Source organism: Pongo pygmaeus, chromosome 20 (assembly GCF_028885625.2).
Source record: "Pongo pygmaeus isolate AG05252 chromosome 20, NHGRI_mPonPyg2-v2.0_pri, whole genome shotgun sequence".
NCBI lineage: Eukaryota > Metazoa > Chordata > Mammalia > Primates > Hominidae > Pongo > Pongo pygmaeus.
This window is the reverse complement of record NC_072393.2, coordinates 17,387,293-17,410,635: the sequence shown is the minus strand read 5'-3', so window position 1 is coordinate 17,410,635 and position 23,343 is coordinate 17,387,293. Positions and strand designations below refer to the sequence as shown.

The window sequence follows — 23,343 nt, the reverse complement described above, 5'->3', positions numbered from 1 at the left end:
GACACTCGCTTCTTTTTTTTTTTTTTTTTGAGACAGAGTCTTGCTCTGTTGCTCAGGCTGGAGTGCAGTGGTGTGATCTCGGCTCACTGCATCCTCTGCCTCCTGGGTTCAAGCAATTCTTGTGCCTCAGCCTCCTGAGTAGCTGGGATTACAGGCATGCGCCACTACTCCTGGCTAATTTTTGTATTTTTTTTAGTAAAGATGGGGTTTCTCCATGTTAGCCAGGCTGGTCTCGAACTCCTGGCCTCAGGTGATCCACCTGCCTCGGCCTCCTGAAGTGCTGTGATTACAGATGTGAGTCACCGTGCCCAGCTGGACACTTGCTTCTTGGTGCTAGGAAGAATGGGCTGGACAACTGGCTACTACTCCCTGAGGAATGGGGACAGGGTTCCCCAAAGGGATATTGGAGCATGAGAGGGTGTTTCTTCTGGGCAGAGCAGGCAGAAGCATCCCCAAAACCCCCTTTCTGCTCTCGGCACTCGGGTGTTGACCCAAGCGTCTTCTCTTCTCAGACCAAGGTGATAGCACTGAATGGGAAGCCCGTGGGGGCTCAGTACCTGCCCAGCTACCTCTCCCTCGGCAGCTGGTACTCCCCCAGCCAGTGCTACCTGCAGCTGCAGCCACTGTCCCACCCACTGCAGGTAAGATTTTCAGGTGCTGCCCTTCCTGGGCCATGTGGGATCCAAAAGCAGCATGAGCCGGGTGCTGTGGCTCATGCCTGTAATCCCAGCACTTTGGGAGGCCGAGGCGGGCGGATCACTGGAGGTTAGGATTTCGAGACCAGCCTGGCCAGCATGGTGAAACTCCATCTCTACTAAAAATACAAAAATAGCTGAGCGTGGTAGTGTGTGCCTGTAATCCCAGCTACTTGGGAGGCTGAGGCAGGAGAATTGCTTGAACCAGGGAGGCAGAGGTTGCAGTGAGCCGAGATCACACCACTGCACTTCAGCCTGGGCAACAAAGCAAGACTCCTTCTCAAAAAAGATGCAGCATGAGTGAGCCTCTAAGGCAGCAGTAGCCAGCCTTTTTGGCACCAAGGATTGGTTTTGTGGAAGACAATTTTTCCACAGACTGGGGCACGAGTGCAGGGGAGGGTTTCAGGATGATTCAAGGACATTATGTTTATTTTGCACTTTATTTCTATTATTATGACATTGCAATATATAATGAAACAATGATACAACTCACCATCATGTAGAATCAGTGGGAGCCCTGAGCTTGTTTTCCTGCAACTAGACAGTCCCATGTGGGGGTGGTGGGAGACAGTGACAGATCGTCAGGCATTAGATTCTCATTAGGGGCATGCAGCCTAGATCCCGTGCAAGCACAATTCACAATAGGGTTCACACTCCTGAGAGAATCTAATGCTGCCACTGCTGATGTGACAGGAGGTGGAGCTCACATGGTAATATGAGTGATGGCGAGCGGCTGTAAATACAGATGAAGTTTCGATTGCCGGCCTACTACTCACCTCCTGCTGTGTGACCTGGTTCCTAACAGGCCATGAATCAGTACTGGTCCATGGCCCTGGGGGTTGGGGACCCCTGCTCTAAGGGACCTAATACTACAGCTGACACAGGGATCCCTTATCTCCCCAGCAAGGGCAGAATTCTGCAGAATGCATGCATGCATTACTATTTGTTTCTTTTCTTTCTTTTTTTTTTTTGTTTTGTTTTGTTTTTGAGATGGAGTCTCACTCTGTCACCCAGGCTGGAGTGCAGTGGTGCGATCTCAGCTCACTGCAACTTCCGTCTCCAGGGTTCAGGTGATTTTCATGCCTCAGCCTCTGGAGTAGCTGGGATTACAGGTGCCCACCACAATGCCTGGCCAATCTTTGTATTCTAGAAGAGATGGGGTTTCACCATGTTGGCCAGGCTGGTCTTGAACTTCTGACCTCAAGTCATCTGCCCACCTCGGCCTCCCAAAATGCTGGGATTACAGGCGTGAGCCACCACGCCTGGCACGTTGCTATTTATTTGTTAGGGACATTTAGGCTGTGGCCCAGGGCTGACAATGATGATCACCACTCTGCCCCAGGGCACCACTGCACCCAGACCTGACATAGAGCTGCTGCTATGGGGCTGGATTCCCCACTACCGTGAGCCTTCCCTTAGTGCAGAGGCCCTGGGAGTTTCTCCACACAGACACACTGAGTGCAAAGACAAGGTAAACTTAGAGCCGTGTCTGCCATTCATTTTTCCTGGGTCTATTATTTTGCAATTCTGATTATATAAGATGTATGTGTGTGTATTTTTCTTTTAATTAATAGACTTAATTTTTTAAGAGCAGTTGTAAGTTTATAAAAACCTTGAACAAAAAGTAGAGTTCCCGACCGGGTGTGGTGGCTTACACCTCTAATCTCGGCACTTTGGGAGGCTGAGGCGGGAGGATTGCTTGAGCCCAGGAGTTTCAGACCAGCCTGGGCAACATGGTGAAATCCCATCCCTATCAAAACAAAAACAAAAACAAAAAAACCGCAGCCGGATGTGGTGGTGCATGCCTGTAGTCCCAATTACTCAAGAGGCTGAGGCAGGAGGATCACTTGAGCCCGGGAGATTGGGACTGCAGTGAACCATGATCCTGCCACTGTACTCCAGCCTGGGTGACAGGGCGAGACCCTGTCTCAAAACTAAACTTAGCTAAACTTTATCTATAGCTTACTATTGACCAGAGTCAATCAACACAGATTTTGTACTTTCTATGTATGATATACTGTATTCTTACAATAATGCAAGCTAGAGGAAGGAAAATATTATTCAGAAAATCATAAGGTAACTGGCAGGCGCAGGTAAAAAAAATCATAAAGAAGAGAAAATATCTTGATTGTTTATGAAGTGGGAATGGATCATTGTAAAGGTCTTCTTCCTTGTCGTCTTCATGTTCAGTAGGCTGAGGAGGAGGAGGAAGAGGAGGGTGGTCCTGCTGTCTTGCTTGGGCAGAGGTGGAAGAAAATCCACACATCAGTGACGTGGGCAGTTCAAACCTGTATTTCTCAAGGGTCAACTGTATATATGTGCATATATATGTATATGCTGTGTACATGTGTGTTCATCGACATCTAGATACCCACATATACATATATATATATATATATATATATTTTTTTTTTTTGACAGAGTCTCTGTCTCCCAGGCTGGAGTGCAGTGGCACAATCTCAGCTCACTGCAACCTCCATCTCCTGGGTTCAAGCACTTCTCCTGCCTCAGCCTGCTGAGTAGCTGGGATTACAGGCATCTGCCACCATGCTCGGCTAATTATTTTTGTATTTTTAGTAGAGACAGGGTTTCACCATGTTGACCAGGGTGGTCTCGAACTCCTGGCCTCAGGTGATCCACCCTCTTCGGCCTCCCAAAGTGTTGGGATTACAGGCGTGAGCCACCGCGCCTGGCCATACACATCTATATTTAAGATACATCACCCCTCTGTGAACTCTGTGGACTGGTGGCAGGCTCACTGGCTGGGCCGTTTGCATCCTGGCCGCAATCCCAGCAGAGCCTCTGGCTCAAGCTATAGCCCCAGCCTTGACAGAAATGTCACCCCTAATGGAAACCAGTTGCCATCACAGCGCCCAGGGCCCTACCAGCCCATAAACCTCTCACACTCCTTTTCTGATCACATCAAGGCCCCTGGGGTTCAGCTTGGAGGAATCGTGGCACCAAGGCTGCCTGTTTCCTGGGATTAACAGCCCTTTGCAGAGGTTGTAAGAATGAGAAGTCAGACAGGATCATGCCCAGCTTGGCTGAACACACTGTTCTTGTTGTAATTCTATTAAACCAGTGGTGCAGGGCGGGGACGCTGGCGCTGGCCTCCTCCTCAGGGGGCAGGAAGGAACCTTGTGTTCTCAGCTGGCGAGACTGTTGTTCTGATTAGGGGGAGACCTGGCTCTGTCACTCAGATTTTGCTCCCCGGGTGACATCTCAATCTTTTTGAGGTGGCTCAGCAAACCCCAGCTCCTCCTACCCACCAAACTGCCATGAGGGGCCTGGGCACAACCTCAGGGCATGGAGGGAAGATGGGTTCATGCTGGGGCCAGGCTGGGCATGGCGCAGGGACTTCTTTCTTTTCTTTTAGCTCCAGGGCCCCGGCAGGGGGGAGCTGGGGGGCTCCACTCCCCACATCTCGGCACCCACCCTTCTGAACCTGTTTTGCTTGGTGAATGGGGGCTGTCACTCCAATCTTTTAAGGTTGTTTTGATGCCATAAATTTAGTAAAGAAGAGGAGAAAGGTTTGTGCTCTCCTTTTCCCCCACAAGATCTCAAGCAGAAGGGGACTTTTGTTTGGGTGTCTTTTTATAAGGGGGACATTAATAAATTTAGAGTGAAATTGAAAAATGTTAATATAATAGACAACCATGAGACTTTCACCTAGATTTATAAATTAATGCTTTGCCTATATCCTTTCATTCATCCCTCCATCCACCCTCCATCCCTCTCTCCATCCCTCCATCTGTCCCTCTCTTCATCCCTCCATCCATCCGTCCTCTCTCCCTCCATTCATTCACCCTTCCTCCCTCTCTTTTTCTTTCCTCCCTCCCTCCACCCATCCATCCACCTACTACCCTTTATCCACTCATCTTCCCTCCATCCATCCACCCTTCATCCATCCATCCATCCTCCATCTATCTATTCATCCATCCATCCACCCTCCCTCTGCGCCTCCCTTCATCCATCCATCATCCATCCATCCATTTACTCTCCCTCCCTCCTTTCTTCCTTCCCTTCTTTCCTTTCTCCACCCATGTATCCGCCCACTACCCCTATCCATTTATCATCCATCCATCCATCCATCCATCCTTCCATCTGCCCTTCATCCACCCTTCATCCATCCATCCATCCATCCATCCACCCTGTCTCCCTCCTTCTTTTCCTCCTTTTCCTTCCTCCACCCATCCATCCACCCACTACACTTACCTATTTATCTGCCCTCCATCCATCCATCCATCCATCCATCCATCCATCCATCCATCCATCCATCCATCCTTCATCCATTCATCCACCGTTCATCCATCCATCCATACATGAACCCTTCATCCATCCATTCATCCACTCTCCCTCCATCCATTCTCCCTCTGTCCCTCCCTTCATCCATCCATCCATCTACCAATTCACCCATCCACCTATTTCTCTACACATTTTTTGGCCGCAGCATTTGAAAGCAAGTTACAGACATGATAGTGTTTCACTCTTAAATATTTGACCATAATGTATACTTAAAAAAAGGCATTATTTTACCTGACCTCAAGGCCATTTTCTTAGGTCACACCTAAGAAAATTACATTCACTGAATTATATTGTCTAATTCATTGGCAATATTCAGATTTTCAATGGGTACCCTAAAAATGGAATTCACATTTAGTGTTTGTTTGCATGCATGTGTGACTGCACGATTGTATCAGACATGTGTGACTACACATGAGTGTGCATGTGCATTTGATGAAATTTTGATGAAATCCAATTTCTCTTTTTCTTTTGCTGCTTGCACTTCTAATGCCACATCTCAAAGAAACCATTGCCAAATCCAAGGTCATGATTTATCTCTGTGTTTTCTTTTAAGAGTTTTATAGTTTCAGCTCTTACATTTAGGTCTTTCATCTGTTTTGAGTCCATTTTTTTATATGGTGTGAGGTAGGGATCCAAATTCATTCTCTCTCTCTCTCTCTCTCTTTTTTTTTTTTTTTTTTGAGATAGGACCTTGCTCTGTCACCCAGGCTGAAAGTAGTGTGATTATAGCTCACTGCAGCTCAACCTCCTGGGCTCAAGTGATCCTCCCACCTCAGCTTCCTAAAGTGTTGAGATTGCAGGTGTGAGCCACCACCCACAGACCAACTTCACTCATTTGCATGCATCTATTCAGTTGTCTCAGCACTGTTTGTTAAAAAGACTATTCTTTCCCCATTGAATGGTCTTAGCACCCTTTTTTCAAATCAGTTGCCCTTAGCTGTCTGGATTCATTTCAGGGCTCTCACTTCTATCCCATTTGTTTCTATGTCTCTCCTTATGCTGGTACTACACTGTCTTGATTACTGTAGCTTTGTAGTAAGTTTTGAAATTAGGAAGTGTGAGTCCTCCAACGTTATTCTTCTTTTTCAAGATTCCTGAGTCCTTTGTGTTTTCATATAAATTTTAAGATCAGTTCCATTTCTGCAAAAAAGGCCATTGAGATTTTGATAGGCTTCCCCTAATGCTAACATCTTATAAGACTATGATCCATTTGTCATAACTAAGAATCAACACTGGACATCAGTGTTAACCAGACTTCAGATTTTATTTGGATTTCCCCAAATTTTCCCACTCATGGCCTTGTTTTCTGGTCTGGGATCACCTTTAGGGTCCCACATCACATTTAGTCATCACGTCTCCTTGGTCTCCTCCAATCTGAAAATTTTATTCTTTCCTTGTCTTTCACGACCTTGATATTCTTCTTTTTCTTTTCTTTGTTTTTAATTTATTTATTCATTTTTGAGGCAGGGTCTTGCTCTGTCACTCAGTATATTAGTCCGTTTTCATGCTGCTGATAAAGACATACCCAAGACTGGGTAATTTATAAAGAAAAATAGGTTTATTGTTATTTATTTATTTATTTATTTATTTATTTTGAGATGGAGTCTCGCTCTGTCACCCAGGCTGGAGTGCAATGGCACAGTCTCAGCTCACTAGAATCTCTGCCTCCCAGGTTCAAGCAATTCTCCTGCCTCAGCCTCCTGGGCTGGGATTACAGGCACCTGCCATCATGCCTTGCTAATTTTTGTATTTTTGTAGAGATGGGCTTTCACCATGTTGGGGAGGCTGGTGTTGGACTCCTGACCTTAGGTGATCCGCTTGCCTTGGCCTCCCAAAGTACTGGGATTACAGATGTGAGCCACCACGCCCAGCCAGAAAAAGAGGTTTAATGGACTCACAGTTCCATGTGGCTGGGGAGGCCTTACAATCATGGCAGAAGGTGAAAGGTACGTCTTACATGGTGGCAGATAAGAGAGAATGGGAACCAAGTGAAAAGGGAAACCCCTTTTAAAATTATCAGATCTCACGAGACTCATTCTCTACCATGAGAACTGTATTGGGGAAACTGTCCCCATGATTCAGTTATCTCCCACTGGGTTCCTCCCACAACACATGGGAATTATGGGAGCTACAATTCAAGATGAGATTTGGGTGGGGACACAGCCAAACCATAGCACCCGAGGCTGGAGGGTGGTGGCACAGTCATGGCTTACTGCAGCCTTGACTTCCTGTGCTCAAGTGATCCTCCTGCCTCAGCCCCCCTAGATAGCTGGGACTATAGGCTTTTGCCACCACACCCAGCTATTTTTTTGTTATTTTTTGTAGAGACGGAGTTTCGCCACGTTGTTCAGGCTGGTCTTGAACGCCTGAACTCAAGCAGTCTGCCTGCCTCAGCCTCCCAAAGTGTTAGGATTACAGGCATGAGCCACCACACTCAGCTGACATTCTTCTTTTTGCTGCTCAAATTTTCCAAATTTGGCTGTGGGAGTCCCTTAGGCCCGGCTTCTTAAACAGGCAGATTCTTCCTTTAGGGGGAGGTAGAATGACATTTATTTTTCTTACTATTTATTTATTTTTTTAATTAAAAAATATTGATTGATTGATTGAGACAGGATCTCACTCTGTTGCCCAAGCTAGAGTGCAGTGGCATGATCATGGCTCACCACACATCAACCTCCTTGGCTCAAGTGATCCTTCCACCGTAGCTTCCCGAGTAGCTGAGACCACAGGCACCCACCACCACATCCACCTAATTTTTGTATTTTGTAGAGATGTATATTTTGTAGAGATGTTGCTGTAGTGGGTCTTGAACTCCTAGACTCAAGCGATCCTCTCGCCTCGGCCTCTCAACGTGCTGAGATTACAAGGTGTGAGCCACTGCGCCTGGCCAGAGTTTTTTGATTTTTTGTAGAGATGGGATCTCTGTTGCCCAGGCTGGTCTCAAGCTCCCGGGCTCAAGTGATCCACCCACCTCAGCCTACCAAAGTACTGGGATTACAGGTGTGAGCCACGGCCCCTGGCCAGAATGACACTTATTAGCCACCTACAGTGTGCATTGTACGATGTTGAGCATGACGCACACATCATCTCGTTGGAGCCTCAGGACCCTCTGTCCAGGAGATAACAGCCTTATTTTACAGATGGGGAAACTGAGGCTCAGAGAGGTGAAATGTTTACCCAAGCTTCCACAGCAAGAATGCCACTCTTCCTGAAGGGATGGGTTGCCCCTCCACGCCTGTGGGTGTTTCTTGTTAGGTGGAACGAGAGACTTGGAAAAGAAAAAGACACAGAGACAAAGTATAGAGAAAGAAATAAGGGGGCCCAGGGGACCAGCGTTCAGCATACGGAGGATCCCGCCAGCCTCTAAGTTCCCTTAGTATTTATTGATCATTCTTGGGTGTTTCTCGGAGAGGGGGATGTGGCAGGGTCATAGGATAATAGTGGAGAGAAGGTCAGCAGACAAACACGTGAACAAAGGTCTCTGCATCATAGACAAGGTAAAGAATTAATTAAGTGCTGTGCTTTAGATAAGCATACACATAAACATCTCAATGCCTTACAGAGCAGTATTGTTGCCCGCATGTCCCACCTCCAGCCCTAAGGCGGTTTTCCCCTATCTCAGTAGATGGAACATACAATCGGGTTTTATACCGAGACATTCCATTGCCCAGGGACGGGCAGGAGACAGATGCCTTCCTCTTGTCTCAACTGCAAAGAGGCATGCCTTCCTCTTGTCTCAACTGCAAAGAGGCATGCCTTCCTCTTATACTAATCCTTCTTCCGCAGTGTTTTGTGTCCCTGGGCACTTGAGATTAGGGAATGGTGATGACTCGCTGGGCACTTGAGATTAGGGAGTGGTGATGACTCGCTGGGCACTTGAGATTAGGGAGTGGTGATGACTCTTGAGGAGCATGCTGCCTTCAAGCATCTGTTTAACAAAGCACATCTTGCACAGCCCTTAATCCATTTAACCCTGAGTTGACACAGCACATGTTTCAGAGGGCACGGGGTTGGGGGTAAGGTTATAGATTAACAGAACAAAATAGAGTCTCCTATGTCTACTTCTTTCTACACAGACACAGTAACAATCTGATCTCTCTTTTCCCCACACTTCCCCTGCTCCAGATATCCCTCTTCTGGGCTTTCAGGGTGATCCCAATGTTTGGGGACAGTCACAGATTGCAAAACATGAAACAGAGGAGGGGATTCCTAGGGCAAAGTGTTGGACATGGCCACACGCCAACCCCCTAGGGAGATCTTAGGACCTGGGAGGCCTTAGCTTTCCTCGTATCAGAATAATGGCAGCTTCAGGGTTCATTGTGGGGCCTTAGCATCAGCTCCCCTGAGTTTGAATCCTGCCCTACACTCATTGACATTGGGCAAAGAACCAAGGCCTCAGTTTCCAGTTTTCCCCTCTGGGAACTTGGGAACTATGATAGGACCCAACTCACTGAGTTCATATCCTAAGAGAAGGCCCAGCCCATTGGTGGCATTAGCACGTTCAAAGTTAGGAAACAGTATTTTATTTTTATTTTTTTTTTTGGAGACAGGGTCTCACTCTGTTACCCAGGCTGGAGTGCAGTGGTGCGATCATGGCTCACTGCAGCTTTGACTTCCTAGGCTCAAGTGACCCTCCCACCTCAGCCCCCTGAGTAGCTGGAACTACAGGCATGTGCCACCACACCCTGCCAATTTTTTTTGTGTGTGCTTTTTGTAGAGATGGGGGTCTCACTATGTTTCCCAGGCTGCTCTCTAACTTCTGGACTTGAGCGATCTGTACGCCTCAGCCCCCCAAAGTGCTGGGATTACAGGCGTGAGCCACTGCGCCTGGCCATAAACAGTTCTTAAGACAACTCTTTCTTCTGACACCAATTGCAGAGTTTGGGGGTCCTCACACTACTGCAGTTTCTTTAATTCTCTAGAAGAATTAACAGTACTCACTAAAAGCTGTTATACTTATGGTTATAATTTATTACACTAAACAATACACATGAAAAACAGCGAAGACAAGAGGCCGATGATGCGGAGTCCGGAAGAATTCTTAACATGAACTTACTTGTTCTGTCTGCATAGAGTCAGGGACAGTGTTATTTTCCCACCAGAGATGTGGGACAGCATGCATGGTGTACTGCCAACTAGAGAAGCTCCCTGGAACCTTGGTGTCCAGAGTTACGTTTCTTGCTTTCTTTTTTTTTTCTTAAATAGAGATGGGATCTTGTCATGTTGCCCAGTCTGGTCTCAAACCCCTGGCCTCAAGTGATCCTCCTGCCTCGGCCTCCCATAGCACTGGGATTACAAGCATGAGCCGCCACACCCAGCCTGGTGTCCAGAGTTTTCACTGGGGCTCAGTCACATAGACATAGATGACCACCTGCCTCCGTGACTAATCTCATTCCCCAGGTTGATCTGATGCTGCATGGCCCATGGCCTCCTCCAGAAATCATATTTATTACTACCCGGTGTGACCCAAGACCCCAAGTAGAAAAAGACGCTCTTATCAGGCAGGACATTTGAAGAGCTTAAATCACCTCCCAGGAGCTATGGGCAAAGGCCAGCCCTCCCTTTGGCCCAGGTTCAATTCTTTACTGCATGACTGACACCTTACTGAGGGCTTTCACACCGTCATCACGTTTCATCTGTACAATTCTGCAAGGCGGTGAGCCTCAGGCCGTATACAGAACTAGGGGCCACTGGCTGGGTGCAGTGGCTCACGTCTGTAATCCCAGCACTTTGGGAGGCTGAGGTGGTTGGATCACGAGGTCAGGAGTTCGAGACCAGCCTGGCCAACATGGTGAAACTCCGTTTCTACTAAAAATACAAAAATTATACGGGCATGGTGGCAGGCACCTGTAATAGCTACCCAGGAGGCTGAGGCAGGAGAATCACTTGAACCCAGGAGGCAGAGGTTGCAGCAAGCTGAGATCTCACCATTGCATGCCAGCCTGGGTGACAAGAGTGAAACACTGTCTTAAAAAAGAAAACAAAAAACAGAAAAACTAGGGGCCAGGACTGGATGCTGGGCACTCCGCTCCCTCAGCCTTCCCAACCTCCCTCTGGCCCCAGAGTGGCTGTCTTCCTGTGGTGGGTTGTAACGTTGGTGCAAGGCAGAGCCCCCCATGCTGCGTGTCTTCTATAGGTTGGGGAAGAAGCCTATTTTTCTGTGAAGTCCACATGTCCCTGCAACTTTACCCTGTACTACGAGGTGGCTGCACGGGGCAATATTGTGCTGTCGGGCCAGCAGCCTGCCCACATCACTCTGCAGCGAAGCAAGCGGGCGGCCCCTGCCCTGGAGAAACCGATTCGTTTAACACACCTTTCTGAGACAGGTGAGCCGGGCAGTGGGGAGAAGGTTCCTGTTCTTCCTTCTGAACCATTGAGACTGAGATGGGTGTTCCTGCAAGGAGGGGCAAGGCAAGACCCAGCAGAGAGGGGAGCATGCCTTGGGGCAGAGGGGACAGATCCTTAACAATACCAGACTGGGTCCAGGAAGTCAGTGATCAGCTGCTGGAAGTGGAGAGGTTCAGGCCCCAGGCTCTTCTCACTCTGTGTCTGCAGGGGACAGGGACAAGCCAGCCACAGACTAGGCTCTTGCACTGGCCCACATTGTGCTGTTGCCTCTTTGCCCAGGCGGTTCTGCCTATGAGTCCTCTTCCTCTTCTCTTTTTGACACCATGTGCTCCTCATAAGGCCTTCCTCCCAGGGGACTTCCTTAGTCCCCTCCTCTTCAAAGCTCTTCTTCCCAATACAGGGTCCCCAACTTGAGCACTGTAGACATATATAAGGGGGTGGATCACTCCAGAGTGGGGGGCGTCCTGTGCACTGTAGGGTGCTGAGCCTGGTCTCTCCCACCCAGATGCCAGTAGTACCAACTTTCCACAGTATGATGACCTAAAGAGTCTCCGAATATTGCCACTATCCCCAGGGGGCAGAGTCACTTCCAGGTGAGAATCACTGAGATAGGTAGGTAGATAGATAGAATGATGGGTGGATAGATAGATAGACAGGCAGGGTCTCTCAGGCTAAGGCAAGGTTTCTCAACCTTGGCACTATCAACATTTGGGCAAGATCATTCTCTGTGGTGGGGTCACTGTAGGATATTGAGCAGCATCCCTGGCCTCCACCCCATAGATGCCAATAGCCCTATAGATGATGGGGGGGTGGATCAATGGATGGATGGACAGATAGAAAGATGGATGAATGGATGGATGGATGGATGGACTGATAGAACAGTGGATAGATGGAAGGATGGATGGATGGATAGGTGGATGGATGGATGAATGGACAGAGAGATGGATGGATGGATGGATGGATGATAGATAAATGGGTGGATTAATGGACAGATGGATGGATGGATGGACCGAAAGATGGATGGATGGATGGATGGACGGATGGATGGTCAGATGGATGGAAGGACGGATGGATGAATGGACAGATGGATGGTTGAATGAATACATGGATGGATGAATAGACGGACGGATGGACAGAAGGATGGATGGATGGATGGATGGATAATGGGTGGGTGGATGATGATTAGATGAATAGATGGACGGATGGATGGATAGTGGGTGGGTGGATGATGACCGGATGAATAGATGAATGGATGGATGGATAGTGGGTGGATGGGTGGATGATGGATGGATGAATAGATGGATGGTTGGATGGATAGATAGATGGATAGATGGATGGATGGGGGATGATGGACGAATAGATGGATGGATAGTGGGGTGGGTGGATGATGGATGGATGAACAGATGGATAGATGATTGGATGGTGGATAGATGGGTGGATGATGGATGGATAAATGGATGGATAGTGGGTGGGTGGGTGGATGATGGATGATGAATAGAGGGATGGGTGGATGGGTGGATGGTTGGATGGGTGGATGATGGATGGTTGATGAATAGAGGGAAGGGTGGATGGTGGGTGAGTGGATGGATGGGTAGATGGTGGATGGATGAAGGGATGGATGGATGGATAGATAGAAAGATGAGTGGATAGATGGATGGATGGATAGATACACAGAGAAGATCCCTCTTTCTTAGGCAGGCTTTCTCACCCTCTGCACTGTCAGCATTTGGGACCATCCCATGCACTGTAGGATGCTGACTAGCATCTCTGGGTTCTACTCACCAGAAGCCAGTAGCATCCCCTCCAGCAGTGATGACCAAAAAACGTCTGCAGACATTGCCAGCATCCCCTGGGTAGCAGAATTGCCTTGGTTGAGAACTGCTGGCCAGAGTCGTGCTTTGGGAATGGTGCACCTTCATCCTCTTGGTCTTCTCTACTCTTCTGGGTGAAATAACAGGGGCTTTATGTCTCCCTGGAATTCTTGTCCAGGGCCAGCCCTGGGCTTGGAACTCCCCACAATCTGTCCCCATTTAACCCCTCCGCAGCCTGGGATGGTGGTGGTTCCACTGTGTCCATCTGCAGATGAATGGGCTGTGACTTGGGGGTGGGGGTTTCAGGGACTTTCCCATTGCTTAGTAGGGGCCAGAGCCAGGATTTGAACCCCAAAGCTGATTGGGTACCCACTTCGTCCTGTTGGCCATGAGTTTCCTTGTGTCCCCACTTTCCTCTACCATCCCTGTCCACTGGCTGCTCTGAGCTCTGCACAGAACCAGCTGACAGGTGTCCCATTCTGGAACTGGGAGCCTTTCTACCCTCATTCTCTTGCCATAGAGTATTTGGGAGTGCCTGGACAGGCTTCTCAGATCCTCTGTCTTTTAAGGATCATTTACCCACAGGGAAGGCAGTATGAACTCTGTTTAAGTCAGCAAATAATGGCTGCCCAGGTCTGCTGGCCCCAGGCCCCAGCAAGACAGAGCCAATCAGAGGGAGGGACTGGAGGTTAGGGGCATGCTGGGGAGCTAGAGTGGTGCTGCCTGGACAAGCCAAGGTGGTTTTGCTGTCCACGGAGGAAGCAGAGGGCTGGTCAGAGAGCAGGGACCATGTTCCCCGGCAGAGAGGATGATTCTAGGCAAATTCCAGCCTGCTCTGTAGGAGCCCATGGCGACCCTAGAGCTGAGTCAATAGGAAGAGTCAGCATTGACCGAGGATGTAGCCTGGGAAGGGCATTTCAAAACCAAAGATGCAGACTGTCTCAATGCGTAGACAGGCGTATAGCACAGGGCAAATTGGGGCAGAGCCTGAATGGCTGAGGTTGCATGTCGGATGTGGAGAATTCAGCACCTTTCTCTACTTTTGCTCACCTCAGAGCCCCCACCAGCCCCAGCAGCTGAGGTCGACGTGTGTGTGACCTCTCTTCATCTGGCCGTGACCCCCAGCATGGCCCCCCTTGGTCGCCTGCTGGTCTTCTACGTCAGGGAGAATGGAGAAGGGGTCGCCGATAGCCTTCAGTTTGCAGTCGAGACCTTCTTCGAAAACCAGGTAGAGCATCGTGCACTGAACCTGGGACACGGCCAGGGGCCATTGGGGCTTCTCCAAGGTGCTGGCCAGGGGGTCTGTGCACACCTGAGACTCATGTTGTATCGCAGAGTGATGTAAGGAATTATGGGACCATGAGTTGCATCTTTACTGAAGCATCTCCAAAAGTCACCCAAAAGGAGATTGCATTCATAACACATAGGGAAAGCCATCAATTGTTCTCTGCCTTTGTTGAATTCAGGATTTAAGGGACAGCACGTGTTTCCATCGGCACCCTCAGCCTCCTCTCCCCCTCCCTGCAACAACTTTTATTATTATTATTATTATTATTATTATTATTATTATTTTGAGACGGAGTCAAGCTCTGTTGCCCAGGCTGGAGTGCAGTGGCACGATCTTGGCTCACTGCAGCCTCTGCCTCCCGGGTTCAAGCAATTCTCCTGCCTCAGCCTCCTGAATAGCTGAGACTACAGGCGGGTGCCACCACATCTGGCTAATTTTTGTATTTTTAGTAGAGATGGGGTTTCACCATGTTGGCCAGGCTGGTCTTGAACTCCTGGCCTCAAGTGATCCACCTGCCTCAGCCTCCCGAAGTGCTGGGATTACGGGTGTGAGCCACTGCGCCTGGCTCCTCCCTGCAACTTCTAAACAAACTGCCACATGCTCTCCGCCAGCACCTGCCTTCCCATCTCTCCCTGTCCCTCTGTGTTCCCGTCTTTGTGTCCGCTGCACAATGACCAGCTGCCCTTCACAGTGTGGGACCAGTTCCACCCAGGTAGCGAGGCCAGGTTCCCAGCTGAGCTGGCAAAGACCCACTCTCCTTGGTGGGCAGGGGGTGCATGGGTGGGGGCAGAAGAGATGCCTCTGGACTAGACCAAACCTGGATTGAACCAAGTTTCTTTTTTTCATTGTTTGAAATGGAGTTTCACTCTTGTTGCCCTGGCTGGGGTGCGACGACACTCTCTCAGCTCACTGCAACCTCTGTCTCTGGGCTTCAAGCGATTCTCCTGCCTCAGCCTCCTAAGTAGCTGGGATTACAGGCACCTGCCACCATGCCCAGCTAAATTTTGTATTTTTAGTAGAGACGGGATTTCACCATGTTGGCCAGGCTGGTCTCGTACTCTTGACCTCAGGTGATCTACCCGCCTCGGCCTCCCAAAGTGTTGGGATTACAGGCGTGAGCCACCACTCCCAGCCAACTGAACCAAGTTTCTTATCCCTTGCTGCATTTGCGCCAAGGTTTCAGTGACGTATTCAGCAAATGAGACCCAACCTGGGGAGGTTGTCGACCTGCGGATCAGGGCTGCAAGGGGCAGCTGTGTGTGCGTCACCGCAGTTGATAAGAGTGTCTACCTGCTCAGGTCTGGGTTCCGGCTGACTCCTGCCCAGGTGAGCAGACCCCTCGGGCTTGGGTTCTAGACCTCCACGGGGCCTTACCTTCTCTTGCTCTCCCTTTCCCATCTCTCATTCCAATAAATGAAGAGTGGCATTTGAATCCAGATTCGCTTTCTCCGTCGGGTTCATTTTTCAGGGAACCTAATGGGTGTCTGATAAATCCTTCCTGCTGCTTTAGCGCAGTTGCAAGATCAGGGAGTCAAGGTCATCAGATTTTTGCAACATGACATTGGGCCAGGTCTCATCTCTCTGGCTCCAATTTGCCCATCTTATTTTATATTCTTTTTAGGGTTGGGATCTTGCTCTGTTGCCTGGGCTGGAGTGCAGTGGCGTGATCATAGCTCACTGTAGTGAACACCTCCTGGGCTTAAGCGATCCTCCCACCTCAGTCTCCAGAGTAGCTGGGGCTACAGGCATGCACCACCACGCCTGGCTAATTTTTTCTATCTTTTGTAGGGGTGGGATCTTGCTGTGTTGCCCAGGCTGATCTCAAACTCCTTTGCTCAAGCCAGCCTCCTGTTTCAGCCTCCCCAGTGACTGGGATTAGAGGCATGAGCCACTGTGCGTGGCTTCTGTTTGCCCATCTTCAAATGGGCTGATGCTACCAGTGCCCATCTCCTGGAGGTTGTCATGATGTGATAAAGAGGTTGGGATGGGAGCATGCCGCACCCACGGGAGCCAGTTTGGGTTGTAAAGAAAACTTCAGCTGACCAGTCTCTGTCCCCCTTTGCCTGCAGGTTTTCCAGGAACTGGAAGATTATGATGTTTCTGATTCCTTTGGCGTGTCCAGGGACGATGGTCCTTTTTGGTGGGCTGGGCTGACGGCCCAACGACGCCGGCGCTCCTCTGTCTTCCCGTGGCCTTGGGGCATCACCAAGGATTCTGGGTTTGCCTTCACCGTAAGGAGAGGTGGTCTCAGATCCCTCTGCCCCCTTCTAAGGTCCTCTTGCCTAGAAATAAGAGTCTTGGAGATCCAGAAATGGGTTGGAAACAGAATTGGAAGCTTTTCTTTCTTTCTTTTGAGATGGGGTCTTGCTCTGTGGCCCAGGCTGGAGTGCAGTGGTGCGATCATAGCTCACTGCAGCCTCAAACACCTGTGCTCAAGTGATCCTCCCACCTCAGTCTCCCAAGTAGCTGGAACTACAGGTGCATGCCACCACACCTGGCTAATTTTATTTTACTTTATTTCTTTGTAGAGATGGGGTCTTGCTGTGTGGCCCTGGCTAGCGTCAAACTCCTGGCCTTGAGCAATCCTCCTGCCTCAACTTCCCAAAGTGTTAGGATTACAAGCATGAGCCATTGCACCCAGCCTTCCAAACTTTTCTTTTTCCTTTCTCCCCAATGAAAGCTCACAAGGAGATCCTTCCAATTTGCAAAGCCATGGAGAGCAGAATGTTATGCATGTCAATGGTCAGGTTCAAATAGGTAACTTGAACTCGTGATGGGATGTGTTATGACATTGACATGGTTTGCTGCGAGGAAAACCTTCTCATTGGGAGCTGTGGGTGCCAGTAGCTCTTAGCTCTGCCTCAGCTTTGGTTAACTTGGTTGTGTGTCTGGCAGCTTTCAAGCAGAAGGAGGTGGCTGTGTTCCCAGGTGGCAGGGGGTCTGAACTGCATAGGTGATCCTCCTGCCTCAGCCTCCCCAGTTGCTGGGATTAGAGGCATGAGCCACTGTGCCCAGCTCCAGTTTACCCATCTTAAAAAGTGCTAATGGGGCGCCTGTGGTCCCAGCTACTCGGGAGGCTGAGGCAGGAGAATGGCGTGAACCTGGGGGACGGAGCTTGCAGTGAGCCAAGATTGCGCCACTGCACTCCAGCCTGGGCGACAGAGCGAGACTCCGTCTCAAAAAAAAAAAAAAAAAGGGCTAATGGTGGCTGGGCGTGGTGGCTCACGCCTGTAATCCCAGCACTTTGGGAGGCTGAGGTGGGCGGATCACAAGGTCAAAAGATCGAGACCATCCTGGCCAATATGGTGAAACCCCCTCTCTACTAAAAACACAATAATTAGCTGCGCGTGGTGGTGCATGCCTGTAGTCCCAGCTGCTTGGGAGGCTGAGTCAGGAGAATCACTTGAACCCGGGAGGTGGAGGTTGCAGTGAGCAGAGATCACGTCACTGCACTCCAGCCTGGTGACAGAGCGAGACTCCGTCTCAAAAAAAAAAAAAAAAAAAAAAGGGCTAATGTTATCAGGTGCCCATCTCTGGATGTTGTCATGATGTGATATAGATAGAAAGGGATTGGGATGGGAGCATGCTTCGCCCTTTAGGGTCACACGGGGTCACACCTTAGGGTGCTGGTGGTCTCCACTCAAATGCATGTCCTATTGGAGGGTGCCTTTCATTTCAGTTTTAAAAAATATTTCTGGCCAGGTGTGGTGTCTCACGCCTGTAATCCCAGCACTTTAGGAGGCCAAGACAGGTGGATCACCTGAAGTCAGGAGTTCAAGACCAGCCTGGCCAGCATGGTGAAACCCCATCTCTACTAAAAATACAAAAATTAGCCGGATGTGGTGGTGGGCGCCTGTAATCCCAGCTACTCGGGAAGCTAAAGCAGGAGAAGCTCTGGAACTGGGAGGCGGAGGTTACAGTGATCACACCACTGCACTCCAGCCTGGGTGGTAGAGCGAGACTCTGTCTCAAAAAATAAAATAAATAAATAAATAAATAAATAAATAAATAATATTTCAAAGGCATCCTTCCCTCCCTGACCTGTGTTGCTTTTATTATGAAATTTTCCAAACATGCAGAAAGGTTGAGCGAATTAGACAACAAACACCCACATGCCCGCCACCTAGTTCCCACAGTTCTATTTGCTAAAAAAAAAACCCAAAACAAAACAAAACAAAAAAACAAAAACAAAAAAAAAATTTTTCTTTTTTTGAGACAAGATCTCATTTTGTCACCCAGGCTGGTATGCAGTGGCGTGATCTCAGCTCACTGCAGTCTTGACCTGGGCTCAAGCGATCCTCCTGCCTCAGCCTCCTGAGTAGCTGGGACCATAGAACACACCATCATGCCTTGCTAATTTTTTTGTATTTATAGAGATGGGGTTTCACCATATCACCCAGGCTGGTCTTGAACTCCTGGGCTCAATGGCTCCACCCACCTTAGCCTCCCGAAGTGCTGGGATTACAGACATACACCACTGCACCTGGCAAAATAAACCTTTTTTTTTTTTTTTTTTTGAAAAATAACATTTCAGTTATGAGTATGTGAACTGCCTGGCAGTTTGAACTCCAGGTCCCTTCTGGAAGTCAGAGGTGATGCCTTTGAGTCAAAGGAACTGGGTTTAAATTTCTTATTCACAGGCCGGGTGCGGTGGCTCACGCCTGTAATCCCAGCACTTTGGGAGGCTGAGACGGGAGGATCACGAGGTCAGGAGATTGAGACCATTCTGGCTAACACAGTGAAACCCCGTCTCTACTAAAAATACAAAAAATTAGCCGGGCGTGGTGGCGGGCGCCAGTAGTCCCAGCTACTCGGGAGGCTGCGGCGGGAGAGAATGGGAGGTAGAACTTACAGTGAGCCGAGATTGTGCCACTGCCCTCCAGCCTGGGCGACAGAGCGAGACTCCGTCTAAAAAAAAAAAAATTCTTGTTCACAAATCCAAGTCAGCCCAGGCTAGAGTGAGTCTTCTTTCAAATCCAGTTGCTCCCAGTAATTAGTACAATGATGAGGACATAATAAAAAGACCTAATTGCATAGCCGGGCGTGGTGGTGCACTCCTCTAGTCCCAGCTACTCAGGAGGCTGAGGTGCGAGGATCGCCTGAGCCTGGGAGTTTGAGGCTGCAGTGAGCTATGATTGCAGCACTGCACCCCAGCCTGAACCACAGAGCGAGGCCGTCTCTAATAATACTAATACTAATAAAAGAGATCGTTGCATCCCACCATTGGTCCTTGGTTGGGGTCAGGTACTGCGCCAACTGATTTCGTCCCCTGCTCTCCCCTCACTTCCCCTCCCCTTCCCTTTCCTTCTTTTCCTTTCTTTTCTTTTTCTTTTGAGACAGAGTCTTGCTCTATTGCCCAGGCTGGAGTGCAGTGGTGTGATCTTGGCTCACTGCAACCTCCGCCTCCTGGGTTCCAGTGATTCTCCTGCCTCAGCCTCCCAAGTAACTGGGATTACAGGTGCCCACCACCACGCCTGGCTAATTCTTGTATTTTTAGTAGAGATGGGGTTTCACCATGTTGGCCAGTCTGGTCTTGAACTCCTGATCTCAAGTGATCCGCCCACCTTGGCCTCCCAAAATGCTGGGATTACAGGCATGTGCCACCACGCCTGGCCATGATTTTTCTAATTGAGATGAAATTCATATAACATAAAACTCACCATTTAAAATTCAGTGGCATTTATTATATTCACAGTGCCATGCAACCACCACCCCTACCTAATTCCAGAACATTTTCATCCACCAAAAGGAAACCCCGTCCCCAGTAGCAATCACTCCCCATTTCCCCTCCCTCAGCCCCTGGCAGTCACCAGTCGATCTGCTTTCCGTCTCTGTGGATTTTCCTGTTCTGGGCGTTTCATCTTAACGGAATCATACAACACGTGGCCTTTTGTGTTTGGACCATCTAATTTGGTTCCACAGTTCAAATGTGCTGTTCTCTCTTCTTCTCCACCCTGGATGGTCACTGGGTCCCATGTTCTCCACAGCCTGTGCCACCAAACCCAGAGTAAAAGAATGACGCCCCCATGGTGGTGGGTGCCTATGGTCCCAGCTACTCAGGAGGCTGAGGCAGGAGAATGGCGTGAACCTGGGAGGTGGAGCTTGCAGTGAGCCGAGATCGCACCACTGCACTCCAGCCTGGGCGACAGAGCGAGACTCCGTCTCAAAAAAAAAAAAACAAAACAAAACACAACAAAACAAACCCCAAAAAGCAAAAAAAGAATGATGCCCCCAAGGTTGCCACAAACTGATATTGGGACAATAGCCACAGGGTGATTCATTCCCTTATGCTTCTGGGGGCTGTCGGCATCCACTTCCCCACCAATGGTTTGGGTGTTGTCTATTGCCTAGGAAACGGGACTGGTGGTGATGACCGACCGAGTGAGCCTGAACCACCGGCAGGACGGTGGCCTCTACACCGATGAGGCTGTCCCCGCTTTCCAGCCCCACACAGGGAGCCTGGTGGCAGCGGCTCCTTCCAGGCACCCCCCCAGGTAACAGTTTATACGTTGAGCATGGTTTTCTAACCCTGATGCTATTGACGTTTAGGGCTTGTCTTAGTCCTTCCTGGCTGCTGTAACAGAAGACCATAGACCGAGTGGCTTATAAACAACTGAAATTTATTTCACATGGTTCTTGGGACTGGGAAGTCCAAGAACAGGGTACCAGCAGATTGGGTGTCTGGTGAGGGCTCACTTCCTGCTTCATTGATGGTGCCTTCTGCCTTCTTGCTGTATCTTCATATGGCAGAAGGAGTGAGGGAGCTCTCTGTAGCCTTTTTTTTTCTTTTTTTTTTTTTTGAGATGGAGTCTCACTCACTCTGTCCCCCAGGCTGGAAATGCAGTAGTGTGATCTCAGCTCCCTGCAACCTCCACCTCCCAGGTTCAAGTGATTCTCCTGCCTCAGCCTCCTGAGTAGCTGGGATTACAGGCATGCCACCATGCCTGGCGAATTTTTGTATTTTTAGTAGAGACAGGGTTTCACCATGTTGGCCAGGCTGGTCATGAACTAGCCTCAAGTGATTCCCCTGCCACAGCTTCCCAAAGTGCTGGGATTACAGGTGTGAGCCACTGTACCTGGCCCGGAAGAAAATTTTAACTAAATAACAGGTGTTTTTCTTTCTTTCTTTCTTTCTTTTTTTTTTTTTTGAGACAGAATCTTGCTCTGTCGCCCAGGCTGGAGTGCAGTGGCGCGATCTCAGCTCACTGCAAGCTCCACCTCCCAGGTTCACGCCATTCTCCTGCCTCAGCCTCCTGAGTAGCTGGGACTATAGGCGCCCGCCACCACACCCAGCTAACTTTTTTTTTTGTATTTTTAGTAGAGACGGGGTTTCACTGTGTTAGCCAGGATGGTCTCGATCTCCTGACCTTGTGATCCGCCCTCCTCGGCCTCCCAAAGTGCTGGGATTACAGGCGTGAGCCACCGCGCCCAGCAATAACAGATGTTTTTAAAGTATAGTATTAACAACTGCTATTACTAAGGTTTTGTTTTGTTTTTTTTTGAGATGGAGCCTGGCTCTGTTGCCCAGGCTGGAGTGCAGTGGTGCGAGCTTGGCTCACTGCAGCCTCCACCTCCCAGATTCAAGTGATTCTCCTGCCTCAATCTCCTGAGTAGCTGGGATTACATGCATGCCACCATGCCCAGCTAATTTTTGTATTTTTAGTAGAGACAGGATTTCACCATGTTAGGCACGCTGGTCTCAAACTCCTGGCCTCGAGTGATTTGCCTGCTGTGGCCTCCCAAAGTGCTGGGATTACAGGCGTGAGCCTCTGCACCCGGCCTAGAGTCCCTTTTGTAAGGACCCTAATCCCATTCATGAGCACTCCACTTTCATAACCTAATCATCTCTTAGAAGCTTCACCTCAACACCATCACCTTGGAGGTTAAGATTTGAACATATGAATTTTCAGGGGGATGCAAACATTGAGTCCATTGCAGGGTAGGATTATTCTCTGCACTGTGAGGGGTGTTGAGCACTGTAGAGTGTTGAGCAGCATCCCTGACCTCCACCCACTAGATGTCAGTCACACTCCTTCCCAGTTGTAACAACCAAAAATATCTCCAGACATTGCCCAGTGTTCCCTGGGGGCCGTTGGCATAGCAGGCTAGGACACTGAATGCTTCATATACCTCCTCCCTACCCAATTCTTGGCCCTGCCCCAGTGCACAAGATTAGGGATATGGAAGAGAGAAGAAAATGAATCAGGAGAGCTGACCTGTCTGAGGACAGAGGGATCTGGGCAGGGTGAGAACCTGGGGCTTGATCTCCCAACTCTCAGAGACTCTGTTTAGAGAGTTCTTTATTTTGTCCTTTCTCCTTCCTCCCATCCTTCCCTCCTCTTCCTTCTACTCTGTTTCTCCTTCTTCTCCAATTCTACCTTCATGAGTTAGACACAAAGTAATTACTTTTCAGTCTTTCTCATCTTAAATATAAACACTTGGCTGGGTACAGTGGCTCATGCCTGTAACCCCAGCACTTTGGAAGGCCAAGGCAGGCAGATCACTTGAGCCTAGGAGTTTGAGACCAGCCTGGGCACATGGCAAAACCTTATCTCTATACAAATACAAAAATTAACCATGTGTGGTGGCTCATGCCTGTAGTCCCAGCTACTTGGGAGGCTGAGACTGGAGGATTGCTTGAGCCTGGGAAGGTTGAGGCTGCAGTGAGCTGTGATTGTGCTACTGCACTCCAGCCTGAGTGACACAGTGAGACTGTCTCTAATTAAAAAATAAATAAATAAATAAATAAATAAATAAATAAAAACACTTAAGCCATTAGAGGATTATGAATTTTCCTCTGAGTACTGCTTTGGCTGCAGTCACATTGTGCTATGAAGTATTTCCAGTATTGCTCACTGTCAAATAGGTTCTAACTTTTGGAATGATTCCCTTTTTG

At 49.1% G+C, this 23,343-nt stretch overlaps 1 protein-coding gene across 8 annotated transcripts in view; it reads left to right on the top strand.

Annotated features, from left to right (window-relative positions):
* The window catches only part of CPAMD8 (C3 and PZP like alpha-2-macroglobulin domain containing 8), a 138,366-nt gene that overhangs the window by 36,850 nt on the left and 78,173 nt on the right, over positions 1–23,343 (top strand). For 7 of the 8 annotated variants that reach the window (XR_010125092.1, XM_054465910.2, XM_063658931.1 and 4 more), the window contains exons 13-18: positions 513–641; positions 11,137–11,326; positions 14,215–14,387; positions 15,624–15,773; positions 16,517–16,678; positions 20,799–20,941. Coding sequence is in view for 7 of the 8 variants with exons in the window: in XM_054465910.2 (XP_054321885.2) it covers positions 513–641; positions 11,137–11,326; positions 14,215–14,387; positions 15,624–15,773; positions 16,517–16,678; positions 20,799–20,941 (947 nt within the window). In the remaining variant the exon portion in view is untranslated. The remainder of the gene's footprint in view (positions 1–512; positions 642–11,136; positions 11,327–14,214; positions 14,388–15,623; positions 15,774–16,516; positions 16,679–20,798; positions 20,942–23,343) is intronic. The other variant, XM_063658932.1, reaches the window with a different exon arrangement.